This window comes from Zootoca vivipara, chromosome 3, assembly GCF_963506605.1.
Source record: "Zootoca vivipara chromosome 3, rZooViv1.1, whole genome shotgun sequence".
NCBI classification, from domain to species: Eukaryota; Metazoa; Chordata; class Lepidosauria; order Squamata; family Lacertidae; genus Zootoca; species Zootoca vivipara.
In genome coordinates this window covers 96,716,260-96,729,853 of record NC_083278.1, presented here as the reverse complement: position 1 = coordinate 96,729,853, position 13,594 = coordinate 96,716,260, and the positions used below count along the sequence as shown (strand labels likewise).

The window sequence follows — 13,594 nt, the reverse complement described above, 5'->3', positions numbered from 1 at the left end:
TATATATAGGGTCTGACACTTCTGTTTCTAGTGTATCTGAAGAAGTGTGCATGCACACGAAAGCTCATACCAAAATATAAACTTAGTTGGTCTTTAAGGTGCTACTGAAGGAATTTTTTTATTTTGCTTCGACTCAGACCAACACGGCTACCTACCTGTAACTAAGAAAATCACAAATAGCCAACACTTTCCTAGGTATAGGCTGTCTCTTAGCAACTAGACTCAAGGTAGCTAGGATACAGAAAATACAAAGGGAAAAAGGTTTCTACTCTGCCAGAGCACAAAAAGATGCCTAATAAAGGGATTGGTCAGTACATGATCCTACTGCTGTAAAGGCAGTGAGTGTCTAGCTAAGTAGCTATTTCTATTGAGAGCTCCCCATGTGGTTTGGCTCTCCAGAAACTACAGCAGGGAGACTGAATTAACAGTCATGTTTAGTTAATGGTGGGGTTACTGTTACTCTACCCCATGTTGATGACTTTAGCCAGAAAGTTAAAACTGCTACATATCTTCTCGGCAGCAATAATAGGGCAAGGGCAAAATAAGCCAGCTATGTATCTTGTGCCACTTTAATAGGAGCTCCATTGGACCTAAGCAAACCATAAGCAGCTTGAGTGCAAGAGAAGATGAATCGGGCCATAGACAAGAGCATAATGTTCTCTTGAGTAGCAGTTGTTCATTTAAAGGTAGGAATAGTGTGGTAGGAATAGATGCTGGATTTTATTCAAATACAACTAAGATTAATTGGATGAATGTGTCTACAGAATAATCTCAGGTCAGACAGGGAACTTCATATCCACTACTGTGAGTTGCAGCATGGAAGAAAGCATGCAGTAAATAATGTATATATTCATATGAGCCAGTTCCTTCCTCCCAAGGATGCTACACAGAAGAGTAGTGTTTTTGTACTGTATACACCTTGTAAATACTTCCATCACACAACAATCAAAGTGCTTAGATACTTTATTAGTTTCTCATTCATTGACCACAAAGTACATTTTCATCTTTAAAATGAGTTGATCTTGGGATGTAATTTATTGCAACAGACAAAACATTCCTAATATATTACACACATCCCTTGGCTCAAGCTTGAATCAAGATCAGGCTACTGTGAAAGATTTATCTACCATGTTTCTCTCAAGGTCTGTGAAATGGTCCCTATGGGGGAAAATGAGTTAAATGTACTTACAGAGTTACTGACAAGGAATAATTCAACAGGAATTTCCTCTGCAGAGACCCAATTGAAATTAATAGGATCAGTGCAAATATACCAAAGGTGAGAGATCTATCAATGACTATTCTTCCTGGTAACAGAAACAGTATCTCTGAACACTAGGTCCCTGGGGCAACCTACCACATTCATGCTCTGCTTATGGTTCTTAAAACATCCAGATTGTGGCTAAAGTAACAATACACTGCCTTTCTAGACTCTCAGAGCATCTTACAAAAGGTTCTCACAATACAATTCAAGTATCAGAAACATAAATACCATGGAATTGGAGCTGGACTAAGTCTGCAATCCTATATGAATAAACCTCTGCATAAACAAGTGTAAGATTAGTGTTAGTTTGCTTAATTTAGTAATGAGTAAGTGAATAATCTTATACATGCCTATTCAGGCTGATATTTTTTTTGAAAAGTGAGACAACAAATGGGGGGGTGATTATTAAACTGTGTGTTCAAACATCGAAATGTTGTCAATTGGCCTTACTCCCAGGTAAGTCTGGGTTCAACAAATGATACTAAGATTATTCAAGCAGTGTATTTTGCCCTCATCCTTGCTTTGTCTTTACTAGTGTCAGCCTTTGACCATCATGTACCAGACAACAATTCCCATTGGAAGTAGGAAGTAGAGCCAAGCAGGTTGAACTTGCTTGGCCAATGATGAAGGCATGTGTTGCTCATATTAGGACCATGTTTCCATCATTTCACTTTGCACCAGAGCATTATTACAGTTTATTTATACAGGCACTAGACACTAGCTCTTTCTGCACTCAGTTGCAATTCAGTGCAAGTGGAATTTTATCAAAAGGAGCAGGGAACCTCAACCTAATCTTCCTGAAAAGTTAAAATAGCTGCACTCTATGAAAACCGATACACACTGCTTTGCAGGCTGTTAACTTAAGTTCACATCTGCAATGTATGTTCCCCACAGAAATATTGAAGAAAGGTCAGAAAAACAGCTTCATTGTCAAAGCTTCATCGTCATCATTATTTTTAAAAGAGGGCGATAAGGAAAGCAAGTGTTACCTTAACAATAGACTTGAAATCTTCCTGCAGAGTAGTATGCTTATACACAATTCAGATGGCTGCAGCAACTTTAATACACTAGAAAGGACAATTAATTCTCAGTCTATACAAACATTTGTGCGATTGCAAGCTTCAAAACTGATTGCTTCTCCATGAACATTAAAAATCAGAAATACGTGTTAAGTAAGCCTGCTACTGTTTTTAAAAATTCTGAACGGTAATCTCATGCAGCATATAGTAAAAGAAAGGAAAAAGAAAAGAGGAATTCCAAGCCCCAGATCTTTAGTGCTGAATAGGATTAAGAGACAGCAGAGGTACACCACCTCTGAAATGGGGTGCCCCAGAGGGCAAAGCCAAGCTGACTATGTAACAGCATCAAAGCTGTTCCATTCCCCTTCCATCCCTCAGCTATGCCAGCCTGAACTGGTGTACCGACAGAGAAAACCCACACCACCTACCCTGGTTGGCATGAGCTAGCAGGCCTTGGGATGTAGTGGTAAATATGCCATACCATGCTACCTTATCATTTTGGATTGCTCTGCCCATCATATAGGTGAATTACCGTACTAGAGCACTAAAAGTGTTTACGTTCTCTCTTATGCTTGGGTTCATTTTCTCTCCATATGAACAGATTCAGCAATATATTCCTGCTACTAAATGTACAGGCTAGTACTGATTTACTGACTGTTGCCAAAGCAGCTTTGCTTTGCTTGCTCATTACTCTTTGTCATCAGTTGGTATAGAATAATATAGAAGATTGAACATACTAATCCTTTTCTCCTTGTGTTTTCAAACACATTGAATGGATAGCAGCAAATACTAGTTCAGTTTAAGGGGGAATCAAGGGCATGTGGTTCCTTTAACAAGATGGGCCATACTCAGTGGTATTTGCAAGCAGAAGGCCAGCTTCAATATCTGGAAGCACCAAGTTACAGCTATCTCAGAAAACAAGGCTGGGGAAAATCTTAGGAGTCCCATGGTCAATAAGAACAGACATTAATTACTAGGCTGGATCAGCAGGAAACCCATGACACCCTTTGTGCTAAGCCACACAACTTGCCCTATATGCAATCTCAAGTGTGGGTTAGGTAAAGACGCATCTGTGGCAAAAGTGGGTTTGCAAGCGCCTGCCAAGCCCAGTGCACAGCCAACCTTTTGCAAGCCCCAATAATAAGCATGGCACTTGAACCACACAGGCAAAAACAGGTCATCTGACATCATGATGTCAGGTGACTGAAAGATGGCCAACTCCACCCACCTCACAAAGTGAATTTATTATGTGTCTGTGTGTTGCAGAGATAAGGATATAGCCTGGTAGCTAGATCATTCCCCACCCATGGACTAGATCAGGCATCCCCAAACTGCGGCCCTCCAGATGTTTTGGCCTACAACTCCCATGATCCCTAGTTAAGAGGACCAGTGGTCAGGGATGATGGGAATTGTAGTCCAAAACATCTGGAGGGCCGAAGTTTGGGGATGCCTGGACTAGATAATGTTCCAATTCAGTGTAAACATGGTTTTATATGTTCAAATTCCAAGTAGCAGAATTTGTGTACTGCTTAGTAATTTCTGACAGTAACTTTTTCGGTAAAGATCTGCATAAAACCCAGCTTCATTGGACACACACCTGGCTGACCCACCACCATGTGCTCGGCAGCTCCAACTGAACCTGATGAATCCCTTTTGTATGACTGGGTTCCACTAGGAGGTAACTCTGTATATTGGCTGCTAATGTTCTGAGTGAAACAGAAACGAGGCTATGTGTGTTGTCCATGTGCCCCACTTCAGACATGAATCAAACTCAGATGAATGTGCACTTCACTCAAAGAAAAAGAAAGTGAGTGTGGAAAATGTTTAAATACTGTCTCACCTCAAGGCCTTGATGAAAGCTCTCCCAAAGGTCTGCATGCCATCTCCCACTGGCATCAAAGGGTGACTATGTTACCCTTCAGAAGATAACAACAGCATCATTCTTTCACCATTTGGCAACATTAGATTACTTTTTTAAAAGTTGCAGTCAATACTGTGTTTTTAAACCAACATAATGAACCAACACAAAGCCAAAACAAAGTATTGTTCCAGTATAATAATTTAACCAAATGAATAGCATAAAGTATTTTCTAATATGTTATACACAGCTGAATTTTTTCACTTTTAAAGAATAAGATATGAAGGCTAAATATTAGCTTTCGTGATTTATTGGGAATGTTGAGGTTCTGTTCAAATATCAATCTAAGTCGGGGTTTTGTTTTATCAAAGCTAAGGTTAATACATTTTGTTCAGATACCAATTAACTGGAAGCAATGTATTAAGAGTAGAATATAGACATCTATAAAGGCTTTCATACCTCAATTTATTGCTTTTCTTCATTTTTTTTTTTTACTTTGCTTGTAGACTTTGGACCCAGTGTAGGAACTGCTTAAGTTAAAAAGTCCCAAACTGCACCAGACTGGTAAAAAAAGTTTCTATTCAGCCCTCAGCACAGAAGAACACAGACTGTATTAATGAATGTAAATTTACTGACTGTGATCATCCTTGACATTAAACAGCACTGTTTCAGAATTTTACATTTTTATCTGTCATTTTAACAAGCAAAAGAATATTTACATGTTCCATTTTTGTTAAGTTTTTCTAGTGCACAACAAAATCAAATATAAAGTGATTATGTAATGTACAGAAATCTGTCATTTAAAACAATATGCACACTGCGGATTTTAATATAGCCTTTCATTTTATGTTTTTGATAACATCACCAGTTGTAATTATACAATAGGTCAAATGTTTAGCCATGTACTACACTTAGTTATTACATGCTAGTAATTTAAGGACCAGGGTCAAGCTGAGTAACAGAAACAGTAATTAAAAATTTAAACAAAGTCCATAAACTTCTGTTCATTTATAATTTTTCTCTTTTTCGTAAATTAACATCCACAGTTTGTTTTATGCATTACATTTTGTGCATTGCTTAAATTTCCCCACATGATACAGAATAATTGCCCCTTTGAAATAAGAAGCATCCTATTATTGTTACTACATGTAAGTGCATTTGAAACCAGAGTTCACAAGATTTAGAACAAACAAATACATGTTACTGAAACAGATCAAGATGTATTTCCAAAAAAAGAGCTGCACACAACTTAATTGAATATTAAGTTAAAAGCTTGACCTACTCTTAAGATACGTTTCTTTTAACTTTTAGTGTGCAGATGCCCATGTCCACAAACAACAGACTTCAAAAGGATATGCTTGAAAGTGTCCAAGGAGTCACAGGTCTTTAGGATATTTTTTAAAAATATATGGCTTTTACCAACTTGGTGCATAAGGGCTGCTGGAAAAATATGGGATATCAAGCACTCTATTAGTTTTCTTTGCCTTCTTTAATGCATTATAGGCAATTCTTAGTCCAGCCATTTCAAATGGTCTGAAGGTAAAAAGGATGCATCCCAGTTACTGAATTTAAAGAATAAGCCTCTTTAATAGTATCTGCCACCTGGCGGCCCAGGCCATCTCTGGCCCCGCCCAGGTGGCGGAAGGACTGGTGCACCGGGTCCCCTGGGAAAGCTGTATAAAAGGATAAAATCATAATTGTTGTTTTTTTCCTTCTCAAGAGAGTTACTTTTTTAAAAACAACACACTTAAAACCCTACATTACAATTTGGGAGTATGCTTCCAACATGCATATTTAGAAAGCTTCCAGTGTGGTTAAATATTATGCTAACAATAAGTTCTGATTTTTTAAGTCTACATGATAAGCCTCGTTCTGAATACTTAACCTTCCTTAAGTTTTAAACATTGTTACATAAAATTCTTTAAGTGTAAAGTAAAATGAGCGGAAAAGGGAGTGGGAAAGGTATCTTACCTGCTTGGAGGTGGGAAACGGCCTCGTGGCCATGGCGGCATCCCTCTGCCTCTGGGGAGAGGAGGTCTCCCTCTGAAGCCCATTGGTCCAGGTGGTGGGGGAGGTGGAGGTGGGGGAGGAAGCTCAAAACTGCAGAGACAAACCCAGCTGACCATCAACATACGACTACTAACCCAGTTATATATCCTATAACTATTCGTTTTGTTTTCCCTGCTTCAGACAGGCTTTTTTCTTTAAATAATAATAAAAATATTATTTTCATTAGAATTTGCTCATTCATTCAGTTTACATTCTGCCATTCCTCCCAAAGGAGCCCAGGACAGCATCATCATAATAAAACATTTTTTTTAAAAAAAATAATCTAAAAATTGTGCTCTCAGAGTTGCCAAGAATAGTTGCCTGTTTTACAAGATTTTCTCCAAATTTCAGATGAGTGTGTGTCCACAATGAATAAAAAATTGCTACATCTATATTTATAAAAACTGGAGGTAATTTCTTCTTGTATGTATAGGAGTGCTTGATCTAACTCAGTAGCTCTCAGCCCTAGACTTTCACTATCTGATCAGCATCAGCTTACTTGAGTTAAATTTTACAACCCCAAATCTTTCCAAATAAGCACTCCTGATACAGAGTCACATACAACGTTTCGGTTGCATAACTTAAGATTCCAAAAAACATCAATAGCAGTGTTATCTCCTCAGTGGAAAATCCCCAAAACAGATCTCCAGCTCTTAAAACTTTTTTTCTTTGTGGACCCTCACACAACCAATTCTATGGAATTTGACAAGAAAACAGGGTCTTGTGAATTTTGCTTGCAGAAAGCCCCAAATTCTGCAACTAATGCAAATTGCATAAATAAAACATATGACTGGCTGAATCAACCCCAAGCACAGCCCTAAGCCAAAACTATAGTCACTGTTTTTTAAATATACTTGCACTGGCAACCTCAAAAGCAATTTTTTTCAGCAGGGGGCCGGTACGCTGTCCCTCAGACCTTGTGGGGGGGGGCGGACTTTTGGGGGGGGTGAATGAATGAATTCCTATGCCCCATAAATAACCCAGAGATGCATTTTAAATAAAAGCACACATTCTACTCATGTAAAAACACGCTAATTCCCGGACCGTCTGTGGGCTGGATTTAGAAGGTGATTGGGCCAGATCCAGCCCCCGGGCCTTAATTTGCCTACCCATGCTCAATACTAACCATGGTGGGGGTGGCAGAAAAGGCACTCTCATCATTCCTCTCCTAGGCAGAGATGGCGAGAAGAGAGGTCCACCTCGTACTCCTCTTCGACCTCTTGCATCTGAATAGGGGCGCATTCTTCCCATTCCACGTCTACAAAAACAAGAACTTTTCAGCACCAATCTAAAAGCATGAGCAACTCAGTAAATCTTAATAAAGAGAAAAAAGTCCAGGTTTGCAAATGTGCAGACTCCTGGAAAAGAGCTTTCAGCCATTTTGGTCCTTTCCAGTCCCTTTTGCTCCTAAGCCATGCTGAGGTAAGTCAAGGTTTGGCTTAGCTTGTCTTCTGAACACAAGCTCATGATTAAGTTCTAACCATGTTCTTGGTTACAGCTCTACATATGAAGCTGCCTTATTCCACAACCAAGGGTCAGGAATAAGAGGGGCTACAGTCCAGTAGCATCTGGATGACCCCATTTTGGCTGCACCCTGAATGGCAGTCGCATTCCAGAGTTTCAGAACGAGTTTTCCCCAGTCCTACTTAGAAATGCTGGAGGTTGGACCTGTGACCATCAGCAAGCAAGTGCTCCATTCATTTCAGTAGGAGAAACACACCTGCGTGCACATCCCTTTAAGACTGCAAAACCATCACAATTTGAACTGCAACTGTGTATTAACGCTTTGCCAGTTAGGAAGTTTGCAACCTGAAGTCAAGGTATACAACATTAAATGCCTGCATTTTGTTATTTTCAATGCTGCCTAACAAAAAAGCTAATCTTGGATAAGTAAATAATGAAAGATTACCTTATAGGCCCAAAGCCATTCAGTGATCTGCCTCGCATTTTCCCTCTAGTATAGCCTCTGCCACCTCGGCCTCTTCCCCGACCTCTTAGGCCTCTGAGCATAACGAAGGAGAACATGTGAAATTCTGATCACTTTTTTTGTTGTTGTAAGAACCACGCACCAATTACTATGGGTAAGGGTGCCAACAGGATTTTGCAGGTCCACACTGTATGTAGATTAGCCCCTCTGCCCCACCCATAAAAGAAAACACAAATTTGCATCAAACTTGCAGATATTTTGTGTCATATGGAAAGCTGTATCCTCCTTTAGCAAGGGTCAAAAATAACCTGTGGGCCACACATAACTAACAAGACAGATGAAGTTCTTTGCAGAATTGCATTTCCATACTAGAAAAGTCTTAACCCACTGAATTTGTGATTTCCCCATAGCTGTGGCACATGAGCCTGCTCTCCCTCCCTAAATCATGCACAGAAGCAGAGTTTCATGGGCTGTCAACCTAGGGCTGCTATATGTCCGGAATTTCCCAGACATATATGGAAAACTGGCAGTGCAGTTTTTCTATAAAACTAGCTCAAAAATGGCTCAACAAATTTGCCCCCACCCTCCCCCAAAAGAAAAAAGTTCAACAACTTTTCTTTCCAGATTTTCACTGTTTGAAATATGGCAACCCTATGTCACTCAAAATCTTTCATCAACTGATCTTACCTGGTAATGCTGCATTGTGCCTAGTACCAGTCATGCTTAGAGTAGATCCATTGACAGTAATAGTCATAGTTAACTTCCGTGAATTAATTTCAATCTTTCTACTCAAAGTAAAATTTAGTTGGATACAACCTACTATGTTCAGTACATGACCTAGGGCACTCAGTTTCAGATTACATATACGGTATGTAAAAATATACACAAACCCAATGGAAGGGGTGGGGGGATGGCTGCTTACAATCCCCCAGTACATATGTACTTGCAACTCTGGATAGCACTTCGTGCAGCTGATGAACATGAACATATATGTTAAGGTGGTATTCAACCAAATTAATTCAGAGTAGACCTACTGAAATTAATGAACACGATCAAGTTATTTCCATGAATTTCATTAGATCTACTCTAAGAAAAACTTAATTGAATAATACCCTTCAAGATGCCACAAGACACTTCCTAGTTTTTATAAAGCACTTTTCATTGTTTAGATATGACATTTAACAACAGCAGCAACTTAGGAATTATGCCTCACCTTTTTTTTGTTTCAGTCACTTGTATGTTTTCTGGAGCAGATTCAGGCTGATCCATTAGGTCTTCAGCTCCTTCTTCCATCTATTAGAAATACTGGAAGGGAAAATAGAGTCATGTTTCAACATAGAAGTTTAAAAATCAAATTCCCCCTAACCTAATTTTGGAGGTTTCCAGCAATCTGTTAAAAAATAGTTACCAACAATTATACACCATCTTATTGATACAAAGAGAAATATCAAAACAAGTCTTCTAGATATTCTTACCCAACTCTGTGCCTTGTACCATACGATGCAACTATGCAATGCAGTTTCAAAACTAAGATGTCACAAATAGGCAAATGCAAGGCTGCTGGGCCAACATCAGGGGTGGGGAACTGGATCCAGCCACCCAGAGGGCTAGCCCTCCACAGGCCACTTTAATTGGTGGACAGCCCTGCCCACCTATCAGTCACAGGACATTGTATGCTGTCAGGTGATTCTATCTGTAGATTCAGTCAGAACTTCCCTTGCAGCCACAGCTTGAAATCAACTGCAGTGCAGACAGGTAAAAAGGCTCATTTTTCTTGTAAAAGAAGAATCAGGAACACAAACTTTGCAACATCTGCTACTTGAACTTTCCTAAATCTGACATCATATATGACATCAGGTGCAAGAAAGGTGGATGTGACTGACCTGGTCAACCCTGAGGCTTGGGAGATGTAATGAGACCCATGAGCCACTTTACATTGGCCAACAGGAAAATTCCACCACCACTCTCAGTGAACACATGGAAAAGTACTGTGTAGGCACTACTATCGTTAACACGGAATCAGAAAACAATACAGTAGTCCCCTGTCAGAGAAGAGGGGAACATGAACTACACATCTCTCTTTTAAGAAATTATTCTTTGCATTCTATTAAGTATTGCTCAAAGATGGCATGTCTCATGAAACTGACTAGCACAATAGTAGTACAAGAGGATAGGAAGGTGGAAAATGGAGTTTATTCATTATACATTAAAACAATAAAGCTATATGCTTTGTTCAAGACAATTTAAAGGTATTTTGTTGTTGTTTAGCAAAGTTTACAACAGATTACTTAGACTTCTTGTTGTTAATTAAAGGATATATCAGAAGAAATGGGCCTGCAGGATTCCTATCAGCTGAGGTCGGCACTTTTGGTTGCCCTAAAATTTTCCATTCCAGTGGTCACTACAAGAATTCTCTAACAAAGAACAAGTAGCTCAGTTTGTGGTATCCTCATCCCTCCCCATCCCTTTTTCTTTTTGTGCCATTTATTTTCAATTACGGGAGAGGAGGGGAAATACTCTCTCTTCTTGCACCATGCAGTAGTCAAATGATTTTCCATGCTCAGATAGTCTAACCCAGGCACCCCCAAACTCGCCCCTCCAGATGTTTTGGTACTTTGGTTTGTGGTACCTTGGTTTGTGACCGCAATCCATTCCGCGGAGGCGGTCCCTCGCCGAAGGCACGCTTCTGCGCATGCGTGAAGCACCAATAGAGCACTCATGCGCGAGCTGCGCAGATTGCGTCTGCGCATCCGACACCGCGGAACCCGGATGTAAACACTTCCGGGTCCACAGCGGTCGCTTGCCGAAGTGGTCGCTCGCCAAGGTAGGCGTAAACCGAGGTTTGACTGTACAATTCCCGTCATCCATGACCACTGGTCCTGTTAGCTAGGGATGATGGGAGTTGTAGTCCCAAAACATCTGGAGGGCCGAGTTTGGGGATGCCTCAACCAGACTCAACAGAATAACTAGGATAATCACACTCCTTATCTACCCAACTGATCACTGCCTTATGAAGAAGAGCGCCTCCTGCAGATACAGTCTCAGCAGGAGGTCTGTGGGTGGTGGCACCAGTGTTAGGTACTCAGATATATAAGTTAGGCACTAAATGGCACCTTAACTCTAGGCTATGGTCACCACAACAAAAATGTCTATTCGCCAGGGAGTTGGACTAGGTGATCCTTGGCCTTGGGGTTCTTTCCAATGCTACAATTCTATGATCTCAAGTACATTGCTTCACCGTAGTTTGCTCTTAAAACAATTCATTTGTCCCAGTATGCAAGAAAAAGAAACACGCACAGTGGAAATGGAAATTAACTATGAACTAAAACAGAGGTTTTTAAACTGTGGTCGCCAGCGTGGCGACCAGAGATCTCCATGTAGTTGCAACTAGACCCATACCAGTAGGAAAACATGCCTAGGGAATTTCAAACACTGGTGGGCACCTACCCTCTGGAACTCCCTCCCACTACAATTTAAACAGGATCCATTTCTACTACCTTTTCACCCTGGCTGAAGACCTTCCTTTGTTGTACAACAAGCTTTTAAAGCAGTTTTTTTTGTCTTTCTCTGCATCTGATGTGAAATTATTTTACATACATATATACATATTTCTACTGTTAAATCACTTTGGGATGTTTATGGGAAGTTAATTCACATGTGAAGTAAGTCACCATCATTAAGTTTGATCCATTTGCTTCAGCTCGACTAAAAACGATGGGCTCCTGTCCCACTGCAAGTATTCCTTTTATTCATTTAAAAAATGGCTATATGTCATGAGCCATAAAAAACAATATCCAAATGGTTTGCAACAAATACAGTACATACGGTATAAAAAAGCGATAATCAGCAATGAGCTATTATGGAAGGCTATATTCTTCATTGCCTGAAATTTACTTTGATTTTCTTGATGATGGCGCAAGGAATGCTGCAATTAAGCTGCCACACTGGCTTATTTTGCATACGTTTCTACTTTAAACGAATTGCCACAGAACTGCACTTTAAAAAATAAATAAAAATGAAAAAGCCTCGTCTCCCAACACTTGCTGTGCACATCTGCCTGCCAACTGACACCTGCCAAGCCACGCTCCGTGCACCTGGCCTCTTGGTCCGGGAAAGCTTATGCCATGACCAATTTGCTAAGCCTTTACAAAAGCTCTCCGTCTGCCACGCGCCTCCTCAAAGGTAAAAGCCCCCACTGGGTTCAATGGAGCAGAATCCCATCCTGGGGTTATGTGGGCAAAGAAGGGCTCCTGTATCCACTTCCCTGGGAGTCAAATCTTGTTGAAACCAACAGTCCTTATTCCTGAGTAGACCATGTACAGGTGAAACTCGGAAAGTTAGAATATCGTCGAAAAGTGCATTTATTTCGGTAATACAACTTTTTATTTTTTGTTTTTCTTTTAATTTCTACAAATGCTTTCTTTTGGAAATTCCACAGTAATAAAACAAATACAACAATACAAAAATAAATATCGCTATTACATTTCATTAATTACATTCCATTTATAACTGACCTGCCTAACGACAAATAATTACAATTGCAACAAATAAAGGCTTGACATATCTTGCTTTGCATGTCATGCATCTGTCTCATATATTGGTTTCACCTTTTAAGTTGGGTTAGTGAAATAAATGCACTTTTCGACGATATTCTAATTTTCCGAGTTTCACCTGTATAGGAGGATCGCGCTTGTTCAGAGGCAGCGCATCTCCAAACAACCGGGGATGGGTGTGTGCGCGAGCGGCGGCTTTCAAACAAAAATTGCGAGTATCAACTCCGGCCAGTTCCCCTGAGGGAAAAGAGGACGCAGCAGCAGGATCAGGCCTTTTATGCCTGTTACACTACAGTACAGTATATGCTCCAAGACGGAGCAGAAGCCCCGGAGCAAGGGAGAACTTACCCGGCTCGACGCTTTGCCAAACGGCTGACAGGAACAACGTCGCGACGGCGCCGCCGAAAGGGGTGGGAGAAGAAAGCCGCCTCTCTTCTTCCTCCTTTCGTCTCTCTCGGGTTCAGCCCACAAACAAAACGCTTTTCAAAATGGCGCCTCGGCAAAGTCTCAGGAGAGGGAGCCAGCCGGGTAGCCACGCCCCCAAAAGCAGGAGGAGCCAGGGAAGCAGGGCGGGGCTTAGCTTCGGCTTCTCTACGTCAAAATCGTGTCTGCGATTACCGCAAAGGATTCTGGACACTGTAGTCCGCCCCCTCACAGAGCTCCAATCTCCAGCAAGGCTCAAGGAACCCTAGAACTGTTTCAATAATACATGCATTAAAGACGAACGAACTGGGGGGCGGGGCGCAAATAACCGATATGGGCTACGATTTCTAAACACATTTACTTGCCAGCAAGCTCACTGCGACCCAATGAAACTTCTGCGTAAAGGTGCAACAACAACAACCCCCCCTTAACTATAACCCCTTATGCAAGGTACCAGCCACTCCCCCTACAGGAGGAGCCAAGGGACCCACAGCAGATCCAGCC

General features: G+C 40.8%; 1 protein-coding gene across 4 annotated transcripts; it reads right to left on the bottom strand.

Moving 5' to 3' along the window:
• Positions 1 to 13,272, bottom strand: LOC118083139 (actin nucleation-promoting factor WAS-like). 4 transcript variants are annotated; one of them, XR_009557386.1, is made up of 7 exons: positions 13,016 to 13,272; positions 9,328 to 9,419; positions 8,097 to 8,189; positions 7,314 to 7,445; positions 6,110 to 6,238; positions 4,121 to 5,811; positions 1 to 2,328 (listed from the first exon to the last, which is right to left on the bottom strand). XR_009557386.1 is itself a non-coding variant. In XM_035111251.2 (6 exons), the coding sequence occupies exons 2-6, from the start codon at positions 9,405 to 9,407 to the stop codon at positions 5,724 to 5,726; spliced, it is 522 nt and encodes a 173-aa protein (XP_034967142.2). In that variant the 5' UTR covers positions 9,408 to 9,419; positions 13,016 to 13,272; the 3' UTR covers positions 1 to 5,723. The 4 variants fall into 4 exon arrangements, 2 of the variants coding, with proteins under 2 accessions (XP_034967142.2, XP_034967144.2); XR_009557387.1 differs by having other exon boundaries at positions 4,121 to 4,196; positions 13,016 to 13,270; XM_035111251.2 differs by having other exon boundaries at positions 1 to 5,811.
• Between the last annotated feature and the right edge of the window lie 322 nt (positions 13,273 to 13,594).

What these genes read in the sequence shown, in the direction of transcription:
- LOC118083139 (XM_035111251.2), bottom strand. Translation starts at nt 9,407, where the DNA reads ATGGAAGAAGGAGCTGAAGACCTAATGGATCAGCCTGAATCTGCTCCA. An exon ending in GTGACTGAAACAAAAAAAAG is followed by an intron (nt 8,190 to 9,327) that starts GTGAGGCATAAT and finishes CGTTATGCTCAG; the next exon opens with AGGCCTAAGAGGTCGGGGAA. An exon ending in CGTTTCCCACCTCCAAGCAG is followed by an intron (nt 5,812 to 6,109) that starts GTAAGATACCTT and finishes CCTTTTATACAG; the next exon opens with CTTTCCCAGGGGACCCGGTG.